The sequence below is a fragment of the Vombatus ursinus genome, unplaced genomic scaffold, assembly GCF_900497805.2.
Source record: "Vombatus ursinus unplaced genomic scaffold, bare-nosed wombat genome assembly UNPS02014804.1, whole genome shotgun sequence".
Lineage (NCBI taxonomy): Eukaryota > Metazoa > Chordata > Mammalia > Diprotodontia > Vombatidae > Vombatus > Vombatus ursinus.
In genome coordinates, this window is record NW_020954582.1 from 8,877,770 (window position 1) to 8,900,757 (window position 22,988).

The 22,988-nt window shown below is 39.6% G+C and overlaps 1 protein-coding gene across 5 annotated transcripts in view; it reads right to left on the reverse strand.

Annotated features, from left to right (window-relative positions):
- Positions 1 to 22,988, reverse strand: part of LRRC7 (leucine rich repeat containing 7) — a 589,282-nt gene that overhangs the window by 386,526 nt on the left and 179,768 nt on the right. For 4 of the 5 annotated variants that reach the window (XM_027873992.1, XM_027873991.1, XM_027873994.1 and 1 more), the window contains exon 3: positions 12,753 to 12,833. The exons of the other annotated variant lie outside the window; for it this stretch is intronic. In XM_027873992.1, coding sequence (XP_027729793.1) covers position 12,753 — 1 coding nt within the window. In that variant the 5' untranslated portion in view covers positions 12,754 to 12,833. The remainder of the gene's footprint in view (positions 1 to 12,752; positions 12,834 to 22,988) is intronic. 5 annotated transcript variants of the gene reach the window in all.

Here is a 22,988-nt window from a genome sequence, read left to right on the forward strand (position 1 = left end):
ACTTAAGGCCCTAGAGGGCCACAGGTAGCCTCAAGTTTGCAGATTCCCCACCTCTAGATCCATTAAGTGATAGCTCAGAACACACATACGGAGTTTTCCTTACCCTCATATGTTCAGCCTTAATTTCATTCTGTTGACCTCTAATCAGTATACAATTTTTCAGTTACTTTGATACCAGTCCAACAACAAGCATTTATGAAGTGCATACTGTGTGCCAGGTAGTGGCCCTTAAGCTCTAAGGGTAAAAAGAAAGGAAAGACCCCAGTAATGACCCCAAATGAGCTCCCAGTGCAATGGGGACAACATGACATGAACTGTGTATATGAAAGATTTACACAGTGTGAATAGAAGGTAATTTGAGAGGGAAGGCACTAGCATGGGGAGGGGGAGGTGGGGAGCCTGAGAAAGACCTGAAGATGGTGGGTTTGCAGGTAGGGCTTGAAGGAAGCTGGAGAATCCAGGAGGCTCAAGGAAGGAAGGAGAGAGTTCCAGGCATGGGGGACATAACATTCAAAAGTCACTCTTAAGAAATGGAGTATCTCATTTCTAAAATATATAGATAACTGAGTCAAATTTATATGAATATAAATCATTCCCCAATTGATCAATGGTCAAAAGATATGAACAAGCAGTTTTCAGATGAAGAAATTAAAACTATCTATAGTCACATAAAAATACTCTAAATCACTATTGTTTAGAAAAATGCAAATCAAAACAACTCTGAGGTACCACATCACACCTATCAGATTGGCTAATATGACACAAAAAAATGAAAATGATAAATTGGAGAAGATGTGGGAAAATTGGAACAGTAATGCATTGTTGGTGGATTTGTGAACTGATCCAACCATTTTGGAGAGCGATCTGGAACTGTGCCCAAAAGGCTGTAAAACTGCATACCCTTTGACCCAGCAATATCACTTCTAGGTCTGTATCCCAAAGAGATCTTAAAAATGGGAAAAGGACCCATATGTACAAAAATATTAATAGCAGCTCTTTTTCTGGTGGCCAAGAATTGGAAATTGAGAGGATGCCCATCAATTAGGGAATGACTGAACAAGTTGTGGTATATGAATGTAATGGAATACTATAGTTCTTTAAGAAATGATGAGTAGGTGGACTTCAGAAAAACCTGGAAAGATTTATATGGACTGATGCTGAGTGAGGTGAGCAGAACCAGAAGAACATTGTACACAATAACAGCCAAATTGTGTGGTGACTAATTTTCATAGACTTGGCTTTTCTCAGCAATTCAAGGATATAAGACAACTCCAAAAGACTCATGATGGAAAATGCTATCCATATCCAGAGGAAAAACTATGGAGTCTGAATGCAGATTGAAACACACTCTTTAATCTCTCTTTTCTTTCATTGTTTTGTTTTGTTTCTTCTTTCTCATGGCTCCTCCCATTGGTTCTAATACTTCTTTACAACATGACTAATGTGAAAATTAAAAAAAAATAAATGGAGTATCTGGTGAGAGGAACAGCTAGGCCAGCCACTGTACAGTATGTGTGTGTGTGTGTGGGTACTGTATCAGAAGACTGGAAAGGTAGGAAGGGACCAGAGTGTGAAGAATTTGGAATGCCAAACAGAACATTTTATGTTTGTTCTTGGAAGTCACAGAGAACCTTAGCAGTTTACTGAATAGGAGTATGAATGACAATTTGGCATCTGAATAGGGGATGGATTAGAGTGGGAAGAGACTTGAGGGATGGAGACCAACCAAAAGGCTACAAGCCAAGCTATGAAATGATGAGGATTTGAGCCAGGGTGACAGCCGTGAGTATGGAGAGAAGGGAAAATATATGTGAAAGACATACAGTAATATACAAACATAATATTTCATGAGATTAGTTATTTCAGATAAGAGTAAGGAGAGAATGACAATGACATTATGAGCTTGTGTGACTAGAAGTACAAGGGTCCCTTAAATATTAAAAGGAAAGTTCAGAAGAGAGGGGAAACTTTGGGGGCAACATTTTCTGAGCGATAGTTCAGAAATTAACCAATTCAGAAGTAATCAAGAAATACTGCTTACATTGATTCATTCAGTCTATCGAAAGAGTACCCTTAAATATGGTGGACTCTTACAGGATCTCCAATAGTTGATGACAGTTCTTGATTGTTACATTTACATTCCTATCATTCGCAAGATGAGGCAACTAGGAAATAGACCCTCATTTGTAATGAACAGCAGTATGCTTTTTATGAGCTACTAGAGACCCCTCTTCCCATTTTTATTGCTGCCCATAAGATTTCTAACAAGATAGGACACATGTATTGATGTGAATTCAGTTTCCTAAACTTCAGTTTCCTAAACTCCTAAACTTCTTTGTGACCCTACCCTAATCATGTGATATACATGGCCAAATGAACAGGGTTAAAAGAAAGTCTAAAGAGAAGCAAAATGGTCTCAAACCAAAGCTTGTATATATATATATATATATATTGTATTCCTTCCCAAGTAGAAGGTAAACTTACTAGAGGCAGGGATTGCATTTTATTTGTATCCCTTAGGTCTTTGTCTCATGGATTTTCATGGGCAAAGACTGCCTTAACAAGTGACCTGATTACTGGAGACAATCCTCTACTTCCTTTGCTGGAGTGCTAAGACACGAACAAGAGTTGCCCAGGATGGGTTGGTATGATTGAGTTGCAAACTGCATCACTGGAGGGAATACCCACATTGATAAGATCACAAATCCGTTGCAGTATTCGAGTATCCCTAGTACACAATTCAATGCACTGCATATATGCTTAACCATTGCTTGTTAGATTGCTTTAGAATTCATGGTCAAACAACTAATTCAGAAGCATAATTATTTGGAAGACTTAACTGTTATTCCCTATAAAGCCTTCCTCAGAGCACTGTGTGGAGATGATTAATTTCTTGAAGGCTAGGCCATCAGAATTTATCCTGTTTATTATCAAGTTCTAGGAGAATCTCTCAAGCTCTCAGCATGGGTCTGAAAAAAGACCACAGAGCTCTCATTGGAGGAACAACCCAGGGAGTTTTATCACTAGATTGGTCACAGTCTAAGACAATCTACTAAGTTAGAGAGTATGACAGAGGGACAGTCATCTGCACCAATGAAAGCATAGATTCTTGAAATATTGAAGTATTGAAGAAACCTGACAGCATGGGCATCCAAAAAATGGATTTTTCTGGCAGAATGTAATCTCCTTGAAGGCAGACCAGATTTGTATTAATATCTTCTCCTTGGAATCACTTTGCATCACTGTTGGTAGAACTGTGAACTAGTCCAACCATTCTGGATGACAATTTGGAACTATGGACAAGAGGTTATAAAAATGGTGCCTTTGGCCCCAAAGAGATCAAAGAAAAATGAAAAGGGTTCATATTTATGAAAATACATATCTTTTTATGGTGCAAAGAATTGGCAGTTAAGAGTATGTCCATCAATTGAGGAGGAGGTGAACAAGTTATGGTATAAGATTGTGATGGAATACTATCATGCTGTTAGAAATGACAAAGGGGGTAACTTGAGAAAAAAACTGATACAAAGTGAAGTGAGAAGAACCAGAAGAATGGTGTACATAGAAAAACCGGTGTTATGATAGTTTAGCTGCTTTGAACAATACAGTGATCCACAATAATTCCAAAGGATTCATGAAGAAAAATGCTCTGCACTTTCAAAGAGACTTCTGATGGACTCTGATTGAAGCAGGTTTTTTTTTCTCTTTCTTCATTTTTCTTACTTCTTCCCCCCCTCCCCACAACATGGCAAGTGTGAAAATGTTTTTCATGACTTCATATGCATAATGAATATCATATTTCTTGCCTTGCTAATGGGTTGTGAAGAGCTGGAGGGAGAGAGAGAATTTGGAACCCAAAATAAAAGTGAAAGAAATTTTAAAATTTTGAAAAAAAAGGAATCACTTCATTTATTTTGTATCGCTTCTATATTTACTTATCTGCGGACATTTTGTTCCCCTTCCCTTGTAGAATGTAAACTTATCGAAGGAAGAGACTGCCTTTTTTTGTATCCCTAGCATCTTGCACATGGCAGGTGCTTAATTAATACTTTTTGAAATGAATTGACTTGTAGAAAGACTATGAATTTATCTAACAAATTCATTGAAAATACAGTTTTTCCAGAGATATAAAAATCCAACTAATGCATTAACTTCCATCCTTTGAATGAATTTAGTTGTAAACAATTTTAGTATTCATTTCAAACCTTGACTTCTTATGGCTTACTGTAAAGCCAGCAGAATTTTTGCAATATTCAAGGGACATCACAACATTACTCGGCCAATGATGCTTGGTATGAAGAGAAGCAATAATCTACATAAACACATTAATTACAGGCAGAGAATCACAGATGAAGCAGTCTCTGAGGGTTGGTCTGAGTTTGTGATTCTGAGACAGAATCACTGACTCAGAAGAAACTGTGAGCCAAAGCTAGAGAAGCCAGCTCCCCTCCTTCCCCATCCAGAGATCTTCCCACCATGCCATGCTGCTTCTATTCTCAACATATCTTAACATGAAGTGTTATTTCACAAAACCTCTATTCACTTCTTAGATAAATGTTCAAAAAGGAATTTAAAGGGTTGCCCCCAAATATATAAAGTCTTATAGGGCAGCTATAGATTATTAGTCCAAATGAAACCACTATTCTTGGTAATGAAGCCTCATTAGTAATTTTATCATGAATGTGGTCTTTGGTTTCTTTCTTTTTGATTTTGATTGTGGTGGCAAATTAAGGTATTGTCCTTGTCTCAAATGAAAGCAACATTAAATTGAGTATACTAGCTTCTCTAATTATCAGTCAGACAGCAGTCAGAATTAGGCCTAGATGAATCCTTTAAAGATCAGAAAGAGGGAGACCATAAATGAAATAAGGCCTTTAAACTTTCCATTATCACCTGCCTTTTCTCTTTGCCATCTCTGACCCTTCATTTTGATCTTCCTTCCTGCTTTCTGCTTGCTTTAAACCTGTTTGCCTGGAGAAGATCTCATGATTTTTAGCTGGAAGGAATCTTGGCGAGATGAGTCCAAACCCTTCATTTTATAGTTGAGGGAAAGAGACTAGCCCAAGGAAACATGGCTAGTAAATGGCAGATTTGAGAGTTTAACTCTTGTCTGCTGAGGTCAATACCAGTGATTTTCCCATTGTACTGCACTATCCCTGGGAAGAAAGGACTTAATGGAGGACTGGATCATGATTGTCAAGTCCTTGAAGGACTGTTTCATGAAAAACGGATTCACATTATTCTTCTTAGCCTCAGAGACCTAGCTACGGTTGGTAAATACAGAGAAACAGGTACCATGGACAGTTTCCTGATTGCCGTTCAAGAAGGAGAATAGATTTTCTTAGGAGAAAGTTGCTTCCCCATCTCTATAAACTGTTAAACAAAGACTGGGTGACCAGCTTTTGGATTTGTTGTAGAGAAATTCTGATTTGGATGAACATTGGAACAGATGATTTCTAAAGTCCCTTTTAGCTTTGAGATTTTGTGATTCTTGAATTCCGTGACCTGGACCTTCACCTCAAATTTTAGTGGTTTGTGGTCATTTTAGATTCTCTTTCCCCTTCTTCTACCCCATGGATGTCATGTGAATAGTCTAAATCACAGAGTCTACTTTGCCTTGCCTATGTGATCTTGGGCAAATCACTACAACTTTTTCTACCCAGTTTCCTCATCTGTAAAATGGAGGAATAAACAGCACCTCCCTCCCATGGTTGTTGTGAGAATCAAATGAGAGAATAATTGTAATGTGCTTAGCACAGTGCATAGGCACATGGGAAGTGTTCCATCAATGTAACACTATTGTTGCTACATCAATGTGAGCTATTATTATCATTAGCTATTTGTTAGCTCTGCAAGTCTCAAACTCTTGGGACATGGCATTAATAAGCAAAGACTCTTTTGTACTTAGCGTTTAAGTCTAAGCCCAAAAGTTATGTAGGCAGATTAAGCGGCCACCTTAAGACATCTAATTAAGGAACATCAGATTAATAATCTAATTCAAGGAAAACTGAGAAGGACCATCATGGCTCCTAATACTTCGCTCAGCTTAGTGCTAATGTGCCTAAAACACTGATCATCAATAGAATAATATTTCTACTACCACTAGGCGGGGAGCTGGGTGGAGTAGTGGACTTGGGATCTGGAAGACCTGAGTCTCATTGCCTCATTCACTTACTAGCTCTGAGAGTCTGAGGGAGTCATGTCACTTCTCAGAGGTCAATTTCCCCATTTATTAAGTTAGATTCAGTGGTCCTTAAGGTCTCTTTTAGCTCTAAATCCATAATACTATGATTAATAGCAACAATAGGTAGCATTTTATATTGAGCCTTCAGGCTCATAAAGCACTTTACATGTTATCTCATTAATAACAGTCCCTCATTTATACAAGGTGTCCCAAAAGTCTTAGTACAGTCTTAAACTATAAAAGCTTAAAAAGTCCATCAAGGTTTTGGAATACCTTATATAACATTTTAAGTTTGCACTTTGTTCATAATCTGAGAATTGTAAAGGACTTCCAACAGTCATCTAGTCTAATCTATAACTAGCAAAGGATCCCTGTTTGGACATGCCCTTCTACCTTTCACCTAAAGTTGTATTTCCTCCTCAGGTGCAGATGTCCAGGTTATTCCATTTGTTAGTGAAACTTCATGCATCTACATAAAGGTCCCACCCCAACTCAATGAGGGCAGAGGTTTTAGTATTGGCACCTTCTCTGGTTATTGCCTCAGGTACTGACATACTGGGGATTTCTTTCCTCCACTTTCTAGGATCCATGCTCCCACTTTCCATTATCACCTGCTCTCTCATCTGGCAGAGGTGATTACATCCTTCTACCCCTAAATCCCTCTCTGAGCACCCTGGCTACTGTGCCTCCACCTCCAATAATACACATTCAGACCTAGCCTTCCCCAAGACCCTCTCTTCCTCTGCTTCCTCCTCTTTCCTTTCTGAGAACTTCCCTTCTCTCATGACTTCAGTCTCTAATGTCTCTCAACTACACACTGGAGGGGTTAAAACTGATTACCCTCCCACCCTCTCATCCTCACCTTCACCTCCCCAGGTTCCCAAATTCCTAGTTATAACTGGCTCAGCTATAATTTAGCCCAACCCTCCATTTTTACAGAAAAGACAGGAGGCCCGGAGGGATATAGTTACTTGTCAAGGTCACAGAGGTAGTGAGGTGCAGAACTGGCAGCTGAATCTGGGTCTGGTGACTCCCCATTCCCACCTCCTTCTCCTAGCACCATCCTCAGTGCCCCAGAGTTAAGGAGAGAGCACAACTGGACCAATTATATTTATCCACACCTTCTGAAATATTTTAAAAAGATTATTTTAATAACAATGATATTTTTTTCTTTTGGTATAAAAACACTGAGTTAATCCATTGTATTTTTCTTTGTATAAAGCGATATAACAACTTAAAACCATAACAATGGTTTAAAAATGAAAAAAAAATCTCACTCACTAATCGTTTCAGCTGCCCTATAGAGAAGTGTCAGGCACACAGCCTATAACCTCTAGAAGGCCTGAATCAGATTAAAATGTAACTGTAAAATATTTATCAAAATAAATAAAACTACAATAGAACATAAATAATGTTAACATGTGGTTTTCCAAGTCAATCCATCAAGGACTGCAGGGATTCTTATGTACGATTTAGTGACTTCTATCTGTCTTTGAGCTTGTCACCACTGCCTTAGCCAAGCATCTAGTTGTGTTTTTTACTATTATTTCCCTTCCAGGAAAGGAAGTATGGCATAATGGGTAGAGAGCTGGCTTTAGTGTAGGTAAAGTTTAGGTTCAAGTTCTGCCTCTGACCAGTCACATAAATCCTCATTGCTCTGGGCACCTCTTGAAGAGTAGCAATGGCATGACAGGTGTGAGTTTCCTCATCTGGGATCCCATAGCTTGGAGCTTCTTAACCATTTTTGAGCCATGGGCTCCTTCACTATCTTTTGAAAATTTCTCAGAATAATGTTTTTAGATGCGCAAAATAAAATATGTAATATTACAAAGGGAACCAACTGTGTTGAAATTTAGTTTTAAAAAATTATAAAAAAGAAGATCACAGTCACCAGGTTGAGTGACTGCTCCCATCATGGTGGTGATGGAAGAAATCATGGTCTGGAGAAAAAAAAAAGTTCTCATTGTATTGATGAAATCTTTTGATGTCAGGCTGGTACAGCCTTTCAGACCATTAGAGAAATTCCATTGGTCACATCTGACCTGAGACACACTCATTAAGAAGGATGGCAGTTAGGTTGACTTTTTTGCATCTCTCCTGGTCCATCACCACATCATGTACACAGAGGTCATGGGGAGAGGCATGTCTTCAAAATCTCAAACCCAAATGGAACCATCCTCCTTGGCCTCTTGTGGGTCTGTTGTTGTCAGGTAAAGTCTTAGTGGGGCCTGGAACTCCCTCAGATCCACTAGTGAGCCACTGGAGGGGAGAAGTCAGGAAACCAAAAGACTCATTTGACTGTCCCCAAGTTCTTTATTTTATGCTGGGAGGGCAGGAGGAAGACCCCCGCCACCACTGCCCTCAGGATAATACAAGTGAGAGCCAGGTGCCTATAAGGCAGGTGGGGCTCTAAGGAGGGACCACTGGCAACAGCTGGTGCCAAAAACGTCCTGAGGCACTCACAGTCATACAGGCAAAATCTGAATGGACAGCACTAGGAATACATAGGATTCAGCAACAGAAGAGCCTTGAGAGGGAACCTAGCCCCACTTCCCTCTTCTTGCTGTGAGAAACTCGGTGCCCAGAGAGACAACGGGACCCATACAAATAAGTCACCCAATAGTGACTGGCAGAGCTGGGCTGTGCAGCATGTCCGATGATGCCAGGCCCAGGGCTCTTGAAAACATCTCAGAATGGATGCTTTTATCCCCAAAGTCACATTGGTGATTTGGGATGTAAACAACCCTCTCTCTCATTGCCTCTCATCCCCTCTGCCCCCATATTCTATGCCCTGAATGTTCTATGCCAACTTTCATGATATCGTCAAAGTCCATTTCCATTAGGTTTCACTGGGGTGGAGAGAGCTGGCAGGAAGATCCCCCAGAGCATAAGTACCACTCCCCTGCCCCCACCCTCCCCATCCCTAGGGAAGGCCCCAACAGAAGCCCTGTGTAGAGAGTCAAAACAGACATAACACTTGAAAGTGTCCCAGGTACATTATGAGTATTGTCTAATTTCATTCTCACAACAACCTGGCGGGATAGCTAGTGCAGATATTGTTATCCCTAGTTTATAAACAAGAAAACCAGCCCAGGAAGGTAAGTCACTTGCCCATTGCCACACAGAAGTGTAGGTAGGAGGAGTTGGACCCAGGTCTTTCAAGCTCTGAATCCATCAGTCTATTCACTATGCAATACTATTGCTCAACCACCACAATAGGGTAGTGGACAGACAATTGGCCTCAATGGACAAAAGGAAGGAGGGAGAAAGGAAGGAAGGAAGGAAGCAACAGAGGCAGGAAGGGAGGGAAATGAGGAAGGGAGGGAAGAATGAAGCAATGAAGGAAGGAAGGAAGGAAAAAAGGAAAGAAGAAAGGAAGGGAAAAAAGGGAGGGAGGGAGGGGGGAGGAAGGAAGGAAGAACATTTATGAGGTTCTTACTATGTGCCAGGTACTTTTAAGAGCTCGGGATATAGGTACATAAGCAGGATTATCTTTGCTTTCAAGGAGCTTACATTCTAATACCTCTAAGGGGAGTTTCCAGGGAAAGGCTTTGGTCTAGGAAGTCACAGGGATGGTAAGCAGAGGCTAAGGACACTTGATTGACACAATATTTCTAAGAATGTAGTGTTGATTCCTATACTGTTCTTAGACCAGAGCTAGAGTTGGAAAGCTGAGGGGAGATTGGGAGGACAGGGACACAGCAACACTGCAGACAAATGGTCAGGCAGGAGAGTGGTGGGTCTGAGCTGGACTGGCTTTGTAGAGCTCTCAGCAATCAGGAACATAGGAGCCCAGGTCAGGAGCTGCAGAGAGCTGGAGTGCTGGGTCAGAGGTGGAGTCTGTAGTGCAGTAACCTGACATAAACCAGGTCAGAGTGCCACGTGAAGGCTCTGGGACCTTGGACAAGTCACTGAACCTCTCAGTGTTCTAGGCACTGAGGCCCAAAGTCACAGAATGTCTGCCAATCTGCCCTGGGAGAGGGAGTTTCTTCTCCAAGAGTTCCCTGTACTCCTGGAATCAAAGGCTCAGCCCAAATAAGTGCAAAACACACATATAAAATATATGTAATGTCTATATGTGCAATGTGTATATGTGTAATATACACCCATTTATGTAATATGTGTACCTATGGCTCTATCTCCATTACCGGGAGTAGGCAATAACAATGTTTGAAAGATGACTGTAAATCAATATATTTTAAATATGAAGATAATCAGTGTTAGTCATTTGGTAGACTAGATTAGATAAGTTCTTACTGAATGTTACTCTCTTCAGGTCAAAAGCCAGTCTTACTTGTCTTCATATGGACCAGAGTTTCCAGCAGTTCCTAGCATATTGCAGGTCTTGATAAATATCGGGAGGATGGATGGATGAATGAATGAACTTGTTGCCAGGCATTCAGAGAGTAACTTTCTTATGAATGGGCAATCTGAGAGTCCAAAGCAACCTGGCCTAAGGCAGTAGAAAGAATCTTGCTGTGTGTTTCTTTTATTCATTCAAAAATATGATCCTCACTAAAGTCCCTATGGCTAACATTTGGAAGAAGTGAAAAACTGAAATTTGACTTGTCAAACGATTTTGTTACTTCACCACATAAATGGTGAATAAAATTGTATATGAGAAATTTGTCACCTGCAGTCTACCTTCACTCTTGCAAGCCTACAGCGTAGCATTGGGGTAGACATTTCTGTACAAGTCATTAATCTCACTTTTTAGGAAGCCTTTCTCGATCCCCTTTAATGCTACTGTCTTCCCTCAATTGATTATCTCCAATTCATCCTGTCTATATCTTGTACGTAATTATTTGCATGTTGTCTCCTCCATTAGACTATGAGCTCTTTGAGAAGAAGAACTGTCATTTGGTTTTCTTTATGTGCCCCAGAACATAGTGGTACTATGTGCCTGTCACATAGTAAGTGCTAAATAAATGTTTACTGACTGATTGAGTTATACATCCTTAGAAATCTGAATTGAAGGGAAAGAAATCTGGACTTGGAGCCACAAAATCTAACTTGAATCCAAGTTAGAACACTTACTGTGTGACTTTGGGAAAGTAATTTCACTTTTCTGTGCCTCCATTTCCTCATATGTAAAATGAGGACATTGGAATAGATGATCTGCAAAGAGCTTTTTCACTCTGATGTTCTATTGTTTTGCCAAAGTACACCAAGAAATAGGTATAGTTACAGATGTCTGGACTACTTAAAATGACTTTAGTTAGAAAAGATAATGAAATTGTCTCTTTTTTCATATGTATCATCATCTTCATCAATGAGGCATTATAGTACAGGGGAAAGAATGTTCGAGTTAGAGTCAGAGTATTTGGGTTTCAATCTCATTTCCTGGTTTCCTTATTTATAAAATGAAGGCATTGAATGAAATAACCCTGAAATCCCTTCTAAGTAGATGATCTTGTGTGGAGTTTTTATAACATTGAGTGGTCTCACAATTGCCTATGTTTATAAAAAATATTAGTCAAAATAACCATTGAATGGAAAGTCACAACCCAAGTGACTTGATTTAATCATCTGTCAAAGAAATGGGTCTCGATCTATGTTTGCTTATTTTTCCACATGTAGCTTGTTTGTATCTATTTGTGTGAATGTTGAGTAAGCTCCCCCTTAGATTGTGAGCTCCTTGAGGGCAGGGGCTGTCTTTTGCCTCCTTTTTTTTCCTCAATGCTTAGTACAGTGCCTGGGACATAGCAGATGTTTAATAAATATTGATTTGTTGATAGATAGATAAATGCATGTTTCTCTCACATCTAACATTCACTGATTTGATAACAATCCTTCAGATGCTTTTCAGGACAAATCCTCTGTAACTTTATAGTAAGGTTACAATGTGATTTTAGAAGTTTCTCCTTACCACCCAAATTTGCTTATCTCTTCCCATTTAAAAAGTTTTTTCCTGCCTACCCACCTCATTCATTAAAATGGAGTATGTTTTTTTTTTCTTTTTAAATCATGCTTCCTATTCTGTGCCTTGAAAATGTCAGGACGTCCTGATATATTGAAAAGAAAAATCCTCCAGAGCCAGCAGCTTCTTGGAATTTTAAAAATGTAACCTTTCAAAAAGACTGGATTTAATTAAAAAAGAAAACACTTTCATAAAACCATTTGTACTCAAGGATCCTGGACTGATTTTATAGCTTTATGTTATAATTAATGTTATCATGCAATATAGGAACATCCATTTACTCTCCTCAGTAAGATACATATTTTGAACTGGGCACGAGGAAAAAGAGAACTGAAAAAGGCGTCATACAGCAACACACTTTAAAGACCCAAATCATGAATGACATGAGATGAGCTTCCTAAAATTCATCTGGTTATTTTCTCCCTAATTGATTTAAAGCTATTGCGTATGGCCAACAAGCAGTGGCTGGTACCAATTCAAGATTACAGGGCTGAGTGTGGGCCAATGACAGAGCTTAGCACAGTGCCTGGCACATAGTAGGTGCTTATAATAAATGTTTATTGATTGCTTGTTTGATGAGAGGCTCCCACTGCCAGAACATGACGGCATTCTACACACTAAAGGGTAGAGAAATAATTGAGTATCTACTTGCTAGTTATTCCTGTCTCTGCAGACTTCTAGGATGGGACCACTTGGACGTGCATTTTTTTGTCAGGTAGCGGAGGGCTCCTTTAAAAAAAAAAGAAGAAGAATTTTGATTAAGTGCACATATACATGTACATGTGTCATCAAGCTGTAACGACATCTGAATGAGCATTTTGAACACAAATGGAAAGGGGAATCTTCCAATCTGATGCTTTCCAAAGTGAAATGTTTTATATACAATAATATGGAACAAAGTAACAAGACATAGGGACTCAAAACACAATGTTATGGGTGAGTCAAAACAGCTTTTATTCAATTCAACAAGCATTGGTTAAACCCCTCTTCTGGTCAAGGCACTTGGTAAGGAACTGAAGATACAGAGATCAAAAGGAAAATAGTTCCTCTCTTCAGGGAGCTTAGGCAGGAATGTAGTCCAAGGAACATGTCCATATCAATTGATTGGAAACTATCACGTTTTCTAGCTTCATGTCATTGTTCAGTAAGGATTTAACATGTGTACATTAGGTGCTAGGTACTGCACTAGGAGTTGGGGATCCAAAGGAAAGAAAAAGACCAATGCTTTCCATCAAGGAGCTTACATTCTATTGAGGAAAAGTAACCTGCACATAGACAATTAAATACAAAAGGTATAAAAATAATTCATTGAGGGAAGGGTGCAAGCAACCGGGGCTAATCTGGAGGGACTTCCTCTTTGAGGTGGCATTTGTGCTATACAAGCTAGAGATTCTAAATGTAGAATTAGGAGAGAATGTTCTATATGGGAAGGAAAGAAGTCTGGGCAAAGGGACAGAGTCAGAAGTTAGAGGATAGCAGATAGATCAGTTTGGATGGAACCTAGAATATGCAAGTGCAACAATTCTGTAAAGATAGACTAAAGTCACATCTGTAAGGGCTTTTCATGAAAATCTGAGGAGATGGTGTTTTATCCTAGAAGCAATAGGGAGCCTTTGAAACTCCTCGAGCAGGGGAATGAAATGGCAAGATTCATCCTTGAAGAATATCATCTGGCAGCTACGTAGAAGGTGAATTAGGCAAAATCTATGAGCAAGGAAGAGAATTTCAAGGCTTCCTCCCTATAATCTAGGAAAAAGAGGAGGAAAGCTGGAACTAGGTGGCAGCTGTGTGGATAGGGAGAAGGCAACAAAAACAAGAGCCCATGGGAACTAATGAGTCCACCCACCAAGCAAGAGAATACAGAGGAAGAAGAGGAGATAGAGCTCTGGAATAGGGCCATGCATAGGGACTGAGGCAAGAATGATGAGTCAGCAAAGCAGCAGAACTAGGCATGGTTAGACAGGTAGGAGAACCAGGAGAGACAAGCATCCCAAAAACCTAAGGAGGAGAAGCTGTGTAGTCAACAATAAGTAAATCAACAAGCATTTGTTAAGTTCTTGCTACATGCCAGGCACTGTGCTAAGTGCTGAAAATGAAAATAAAACTAAAAAGACATTTCAGAGAAAAGGGTAGTCAGAATTAACCATTACTGTAGAGAGGATTGAGGATTGAGAGATGAGAGAAGACTGTTGGATTTGTCAGTTAAGAGATCATTGGGAAAAAAAGAGACCATTGGTCATGTTGTAGAGAGCAGCTAGTTGAGTGATGAGGTTGGAAATCAGGTTGAAATGACTTGAGATATATGTGGGAGGAGAATAACTAGAAATAGAGACTAGAGAGCTAGGGGTTTGGCTACCAAAAAGGAGGGAACGGGTCGGATGATGACTTGAAGAGATAGGAGGGCCAAGGGTTTTTTATGTTCTTTCCCTTTTGAGTATGATTTTAAGCAAACATACTTTCTCCAGAGTTGTCTTATGCTAGTGTTTGTTTGATTACTAATGAAAGACCATTAAGATATTATTTCCTTCCCTTCTTCTTTCTTTCTTCTTTTCCTTCCTTGATCAGTAACCAATATATCAGAGGGTAACATGGATTTTGTTTCATTTAAGCAGTCTGTTCCTATTAAGAAACACACAACACCATCTATTATCATTCATGTTGTAAAAATGACACCAGGTTTACAATGAGCACAAAATTTGTATGTTAATTAGATGTTCTCATGCTAGTAATAAATTCCATCTGCATAGAGTTTTAAGGTTTCTGAAGTGTTTTAAATACATCCTCTCATTTGATCCCAATGACAGCACTGTAAAACAGAGACTATAGGCATTATCATTCCCATTTAACAGATGAGGAAATGAGACTCAGACAGGGTAAGTGGCTTATGACCATCAATTAGTGAAGGTACCTTCCAATGTCTAGTAGAGTGCCTTGAATGTGATAGATGCTCACTAACAGCATCATGCAGTGGAAAAGGGCCATGCAGAGCCAATCTAGACCCTTTGCATTGGAGATGACATAACCAAAATGATTAATGGGAAATTAACACCTGAGATAAAGAGATAATAAGAGAAGACATAGTTGCCCTTGAACAAATCAAGTTGTTTAGCCCAGATAATAATAATGAGAATAATAATAATAATAAATGTTAGCTACAATAATAATTAGCATTTCTATAGCACCTATTATGTGCCAGGCACTCTGCTAAGCCCTTTATAAACATGACCTTATTTGACCCTCACAACAACCTTAGGAGGTAGGGGTTATCATCAGCCTCATTTCACAGTTGACCAAACACAAGTAAAGAGAGGTGAAGCGACTTGTCCAAGGTCAATCAGCGGGTCAGTGTCTGAGGCCAAATTTGAACTCAGGTCTTCCTGACTCCAGGCTCAACACTGTGATACCCAGCTGCCTCATATATTACCTGGAAGAAGATTTGAGTTCAACATAAGGAAGAACTCAACGTTAAGAACAATCCTTAAAATGGAATGGGTTACCTAATGAGAAGGAAGTGTTGATCTAAGGTTAGACTAACATCAGAGTGTTCTGGTCCTGTTATGGGTATGGTGTCTGATCAGACAATGTCTAAGTCCCCTTCCAACTCCAAGGTTCAACAATGAGCTCTAGACTATCTATCTCTGTTAGTACAAATTCTGAGTCATTGTAGTCATCACAAATCAACAAATATATCTATATCTATGTCTATGTCTATGTCTATGTCTATGTCTATGTCTATATCTATGTCTATATCTATATCTATATCTATATCTATATCTATGTCTATGTCTATGTCTATGTCTATGTCTGTCTATGTCTATATCTATATCTATATCTATATCTACATATACCCACATGTATATTAACAGAATTTGACTCTTCCATCATTGAGAGAGCCTTAGGTCAGGGGTTAATGAATTGGGTTTGGAGATTTAGCACATGTGTCTGAGCTTGGACTCTACTACTAATTAGCTCTGGAATGAGGGAAATAGTCACTTCCCCACCTCCCAAGAGCATTTTAAAATAAATTTTAAAAACAGTGTGGGGCTAAGTATGCTTTTAGGAGAATGGTTTCATTACCATGTGTTACAAATTCCAAGTACAGTTACGTGTCTATGGTTGTTTCTTGCCTGTTACAAGCAAAGAGCTTGCTTACAAATTGAAGATGATATAATACCTTATTGATAACTGGTGGTCCATGATTTTTAAATAAAATATTTTACCCTTCATGCCAGTTTCACTTTCCAGCAGGCTGGAAATAATACAGAGCACTGGTACTCAAATAATTATTTGCCCAGGGCACCATGTTACATTGTCTTGAGGATTTGCAGCACACGATGGCAGGTTATGAGACCTATAAATGTGATTGTGTTAAGTTTAAAACAATTCACTGCATACTTAGGGAATCTTAGGGCTGAGAGTGAGGAGGTAGGGAAGGGCATGGAATAAGCATTTCTATAGCACCTACTGTGTGAGAGGCACTGTGCTTGAGGTTTTACAAATAGTATCTCATTTCATCCTTACAACTCTGCAAGCAGGTGCTGTTATTATCCCCATTTTATAATTGAATAAACTGAGGCATTCAGAGGTTAAATTGTACAGAGTCACCCAGCTAGGAAGTCTGAGGCCAATTTTCCCCTCAGATCTTTCTGCCTCCAGGCTTAGCACTCTAGGCCTGGTGCTATCCAGCTGCCACTGCAGTCAGTGGCAAGCTCTTGGAGACTAGTGATCTAGAGCATGGCTTCATTTTTGCCTCATTCATTGCTAGGAAGTTCTCCCTAATACTGACTCTAAACCTTTCTCCCCTCTAACTTTTACCATGGATTCTAGCTTTTTTCATTGTCTAGAACAACATGGAATAAGTCAACACAATTTCATCGAAGGATTGAAGGAATGATGTAGCCACATCCTTGGTCACTTGTGTGTTAGACAGATGAGCAAGTCCCAAAATATTAAATCTGGTATACTCTGTGTGACCACACTCTTTCAGAGAAGGAAAAATAAAATAAAACAGATGTGTCCATAGAAATTATTACAGCAGAAAGGAGACTAGGTTTGTAGGCAGAGGAGCTGGGATCAGATCCTATGTCTGTCACTACCTGAGTGACTTTGGGAAAGTCATGTCACCTCTTTGGCCTCAGTTTATTCTTCTATAAGATGGGAGGTGTAGTAGCCTCTCAGGTCCCTTTGAGCACTAAACCCACATCCACTTACTTAATATGAGAGTGTGGAAAAGATTTCCAAGAGAAGAATTAGCCATGTTCATACAGAGGAAACCAGGCAGAACCCAGGTTAAGCCAGGATGGAGTTTATTCAGTGGGATCTTTTTAAGTGACATTTGAATTTTCTGTTACAAGGGACACTGTGGCTGAGTCACAGCTCCTGACCCCATTCAAGAGAAAAACAAGATGGAGGGAGATAAAAACACACAATCCTTCCACAAAAGACACACCCGGGGGGATTTTTTCTTCTTTGCAAAGACTTTAAAACAAGGAGGTTGGGAGAACAGTGATCAAAACCCAAGGACACCGCAGAGGCTCTCCCCTCTTTGGGCTAATACATTGCTGGCTACTTGAGGCCCCGAGGGGAAGCTTCACTTTAAAGAGACTTTTCAGAAGTACTTAGAAAGAGAAATATTGTTTGAAAGCTTTCTGAAAAAGCTCCTTGCTTTAAGCAAGAATTGGGGGTTTTTGTATTTCTAATTTCCAGTAATTTTTACTGGCAATCCTTAAAAACATATTCTGCCAACTCAGGATTCTCAGTGTGTGTAAATAAGCCCTCAAAGGACCCCTGAACACCTGGGATTTCAGACACAACAGCATGCTTGCTAGTGGATACCTCGCCCAATGCTGGTCAAGCAGAAGTAAAATGTTGGACCAGGAAGACTGGGGTTCAAATCATGACTTTGCCACTTCATAAGCAGAGGGACCTTGAGTAAATCACTAAGCCCTTGTTGGTCTCAGTTTCCTCATCTATAAAGTGGGAACGATAATAAAGCACCTACCTCATAGGGTTGTTCTGAGGCTTGAATAGTGCTTTTTGAACCCTAAGGAACTGTGTAAACATTAGCTATCAGCACCATCACCATCATTATCATCACCATCATCATCATCATCATCATTATCACCATCACCATCATCATCATCGCCATCTCCATCATCATCATCACCATCATCATCATCACCATCATCATCATCATCATCATCACCATCATCATCATCATCCATCTTCAATCTCTCTATATTCTCCTCTTCAGATGCAGCTACATAGCATAATGGAAAGAGTACTGGGCCTCGAGTCAGGAAAACCTGAATTCAAATCTAGTCTCAGATACTTATGACCCTGGGCAAGTCACTTAACCTCTACCTGCCCGAGTTTCCTCAACTGTGAAAGGAGAATCATAACAGCACCTACCTCACAGGATTGTTCTGAAGATCAAAAGAACTAGTTTGCTTCTTTCACATATTCCTCCTTCTTCCTTCCAACACTGCCCTCCCCCTGGTACAAGCCGTCATGACCTCGTGCCTGGACTATTGCAACAGCCTGCTGGTTTCTGTCAGCTCAAGTATCTCCTCACTCTAATTCATCCTCCACTCAACTTTCAAATTGATCTTCCTCAAATACAGCTTGGACCATCTCAACTCTCTATTCAATTGACTGTAGTGGCTGCTTAACACCCCTTAGATTAAATGTAAATCCTCTGTTGTGCTTTTACAGCCCTTCAGAGCCTGGTCCCTTCCTCAGGTCCTGGTCTGCTTGCATCTTAGACATGGCATGGGCCTTCTGGCTGTTCCTCCAGCAGGACTCTCCATCTCCCTCCTCCAGGCATGTCCTCTGATGAGCCCCCAGTCCTGGAATGCTGTCCTTCCTTAGCTCCACCTCCTGGATTCTCAGGCTTCCTTCAAGTCTCAGCTGAAATCCTACCTTCTCCAAGAGAAGCCTTTTCTAGTGCCCCTTCATCCTAGTCTTTTCCCTTTGAGATTATCCCCAATTTACCTGGCATATATTTTGTTTATACACAGTAGCTTTCATGTTGTCTGCCCCCTTAAACTGGAAGCTCCTGGACAGGAGGGACTGTTATGGTCTTTCTTTGTGTCCCCAGCACTTAGCACACCTCCTGACACATAACAGGTGCTTAATAAATGCTGGCTGACTTGATTTGACTTAAACGCTGTCTAGTCCAAACGCCTCATTTTTTAGATGACTAAACTGAGACCCAGAGAGGTTAACTTACTTGTCTCAAATCACACAGATAATGACCAGAAGAGCCATTATTGGAGGTCCTTTGACTCTGTAGCCAGTACCTATCTTTCCACAAAACTACATTACCTTCAAAGACTATAGTGCATAGAAGTCATTAATAAAACATTTGAATAAATTAATACATAAGCTCTCAAAAGGCAGGGACCATTGTGCGCATGTGTGTGTGTGTGTGTGTGTATGAATGTGTGTGAGCATTCTGTATTTGAGTATATGTAAGTGTGTGTGTGTGTGTGTGTGTGTGTTCTATTCATTACAAAGAGGTTTAGTTACTTGCCCAAAGTCACACAGGTAACAAGCTGAAAGGAATGGATTTGAACCCAGGCCCTAGGATTCCCACGTCTGGGGACTATTTTTCCACAGTTTACATTACCTTCCAGGACTATGATGCAAAATCAAAAGCTTTGACACTTTTCCATAGGCCAATATACAGCCTCCTAGAGGCAGGCGCCATCTTGTGTGCGCCTCCTGTGCAGTGTTCACTCCTTTCAGAGCACACAAACATTAAACAATCAGAAATGCAACTGGAAGGTAGAATCGTAGGTAATAAATTGTCTGGCCAGATTTCAGTGACACCAGCTCTAACTCCTGGCCTTACACAGCAATTGCCTTTAAATGAGAAAGCTTAGTGGAAGAGTTTAAATATTTATAAAAATTAACCTTCCAAATCCCAAAGGCCCGGTGTTTGACAACATCAAAGCTGGAGACCTCCGTTTCAAGCTACTTAGTAAATGAGAGCTAACAATGAAGCCTGGGCCCAGGCAAGCTGGGGTTCAAAGACTTTGAAATGTCAGGAGGGGAAGGTAACCTTAATACTTGGAAATCAACGCTGAATTAACTGAAAAGCTCAAAGTCTCAATTTAATCCCAGCTCAGTAGATTGAGAGATGTCCCTTGACTGATTTGATGGTGTGATTTTGATGCAATATTCATTGGCTGCTCAGTGCCAATGACGTGCTAGGTGCTCCCTGGACCAAAGACATTTCAGAGCTAAGAAATTTGATAAACAAATCTAACCAAGCATTTTACAAAGTGATTCCTCTGAGATCAAAACATCAGCTAGAAAGAATTTTGTGAGGCCATTCAATCTATTCATTCACTTTAGATTCATGGAATTATAGATACAGAGCTAAAAGGCACCTCTGACACCATCTGATTCACTGTACCCCTATTTTACAGATAAGCAAAGTGAGGCGCAAAGACTTGCCTAATATCACTCAGGTAGGGACAGAGGCAAGATTGTTAAGCACATCCACTGACTCCAAATCTCATGCTCTTGCCACTCTATCATGGCACCCTTTCTTCTTATCATCAGTGTTATATATACAATAGAAGGGATACTGGCTTCAGACCCAGATGACCTAGGTTTAAATCCTCCATCTTTCACTTACTACCTGTGTCACTTTTAGCAAGTCACTTAACTTATTTAGGCCTCAGTTTCCTTATCTATAAAATCAGGAAGTTGAACTAGGCGACTTCTGAGGTCCCTTCCAACTCTAAATCTGTGATTGTATGAGCCCACAACTATCATTAAATTATCCCTGATGGACAAATGTGTCCTTCTTTTAAAGGCTTCATAGAATGATAGCCAGAGGCTATCTTGTCTAAGCATAACAGGAATCCCTTTATAACACAGTAAGCACTCAATAAATATGTGTTGACTGACAACATTTGACACATGATTTGCTTTTATGATCTCCTTTGGGCGCCTGTTCTCCCCAAAGCCAGATAACCTTTTTCAAACCTTGTGTATCACAAAGATTGGAGCTATGTTGACACTTGTGTTGTACCAACACATTCTAACGCATTCTTAGGTATGGGGCTTGAGGTTTCAATTAGGATAAAAGCTGAGGAAAGTGATAAAGATGCTAATGGTAACTCCCGTGATATAGTGCATAATGTGCTAAATTAGAGGTCAGAGGACCAGGGATCTAATCCTAACTCTGACACCCACTATCTCTGGGATCTTGGGTTAACCTTGTATCTTCCAGGGCCTCAGTTTCCCAATCTGTCAAATATAAACAGTTGGATCAGATGATTTCTAACCTCGAGATTTATGCTCTATAAATCTATTTAAGTTTTATAAATGTTTCCCTCAAAACAACTCTGTGAGGGACACAGAAACAATTTACTTCCATTTCGAATATCATCTCTGAAACTTAATGTGTAATTTTGGCCAAGTTATTCCAGCTCTTGGGTCTCAGTTTCCTCAACTGTAAAATAAGAATGTTGGCCAAAATGACTTCAGAAATCCCTTCCATTTCTGACTTCATTATGAATTATTATTCGTAATTATGAATTAATTAAATGCTTTCTGTGAATATGGCCTTCTTCTGGGTGCTGGGAATAGACAAACAAAAGGAAGAAACAGTCACTGAGGAGCACACATTTGCCTGGGACAGAATCCACAGATTGTCTCAATATGAGAATTCTCTGCAACAATGTGGGGTCACAACCCATCCTTGCCTTGTCCTCCTTTACATCTCTTTTCTTTGTCTTCCCACATATCTTCCAGTGGGAATCTACCTATGGTAGAGGCCTCCCAGTTGTCTTGACATTGGCATGGGGGCCATTGTGGCTCATGCCTGTAGCTTTCCTATACAGTAGGTAGCAAAAGTACCATGCCTGCCATTTTACAGATGAGGAAACTAAGTGTGGGATTAGACTTGTTCTGTATGGCTCCAGAGGGCAGAATTAGGGGGAAAAACTTCCCCAGATTTAGCACCATGCCAAAGTCAAGGAAAATGCACATATAACTGTAAAGGTGAATGTTATAAGATACTATTGTGAATAAGAAATGAAGAAACAGATGATTTCAAAGAGACATGGAAAGACTCATATGAGCTGATGCAGAGGGAAGTGAGTAGAACCAGATGAACACTTCATACTATAACATAAATATTATTAAAAATGAACAATTTTAGATTTTTTTTAACTGATGAAGAATGGAATGAGCAGAGCCAGAACAATTTATACAATAATAACAACATCATAATGACAAATAGCTTTGAAAGCTGTAGGAACTATCAATATGATGATCACCCATGATTCCAGAAGACCAATGATGAGACATAGTATCTGCCAGAGATAGTGTCTCTGTCAGAGAAGTGATGTGTGTCTGTTGCATTCTGCACCCTAAATTTTTTCAATTTTATTTATTTTATTTTTAATTTATGGAATAAAACAAGCATTTCCATAATATAGTATATTAAAAAAGATGATTACATATGAAACTGCAAATCTATTATGTGCAACTTGCTATTCCTTTTAAATATATAATAAAGGTATTGTGTAAATTTTTTCCATCTTTATCTCTCTGTTTTTCTTTCTTCCTTCCTTTCTCCCTTCCTTCCTTTCTTCCTTCTTTCTTTTCTTTCTCTTGCTTATCAATCTATTTTTTCTTTCCATCTCTCTTTTCTTTTTATCTATCTGTTTCTATTATCTCTCTTTCTTTTTATCATCTGTAATTATATGTACCATCTTTCTCTTTTTCTTTCTATGTCCTTACCTATGCTTCTTTCTTTTTCCTTCTTTCTTTCCTACTTCCTTCCTTCCTTCCTTCCTTCCTTCCTTTCTTTCTTTCTTTCTTTCTTTCTTTCTTTCTTTCTTTCTTTCTTTCTTTCTTTCT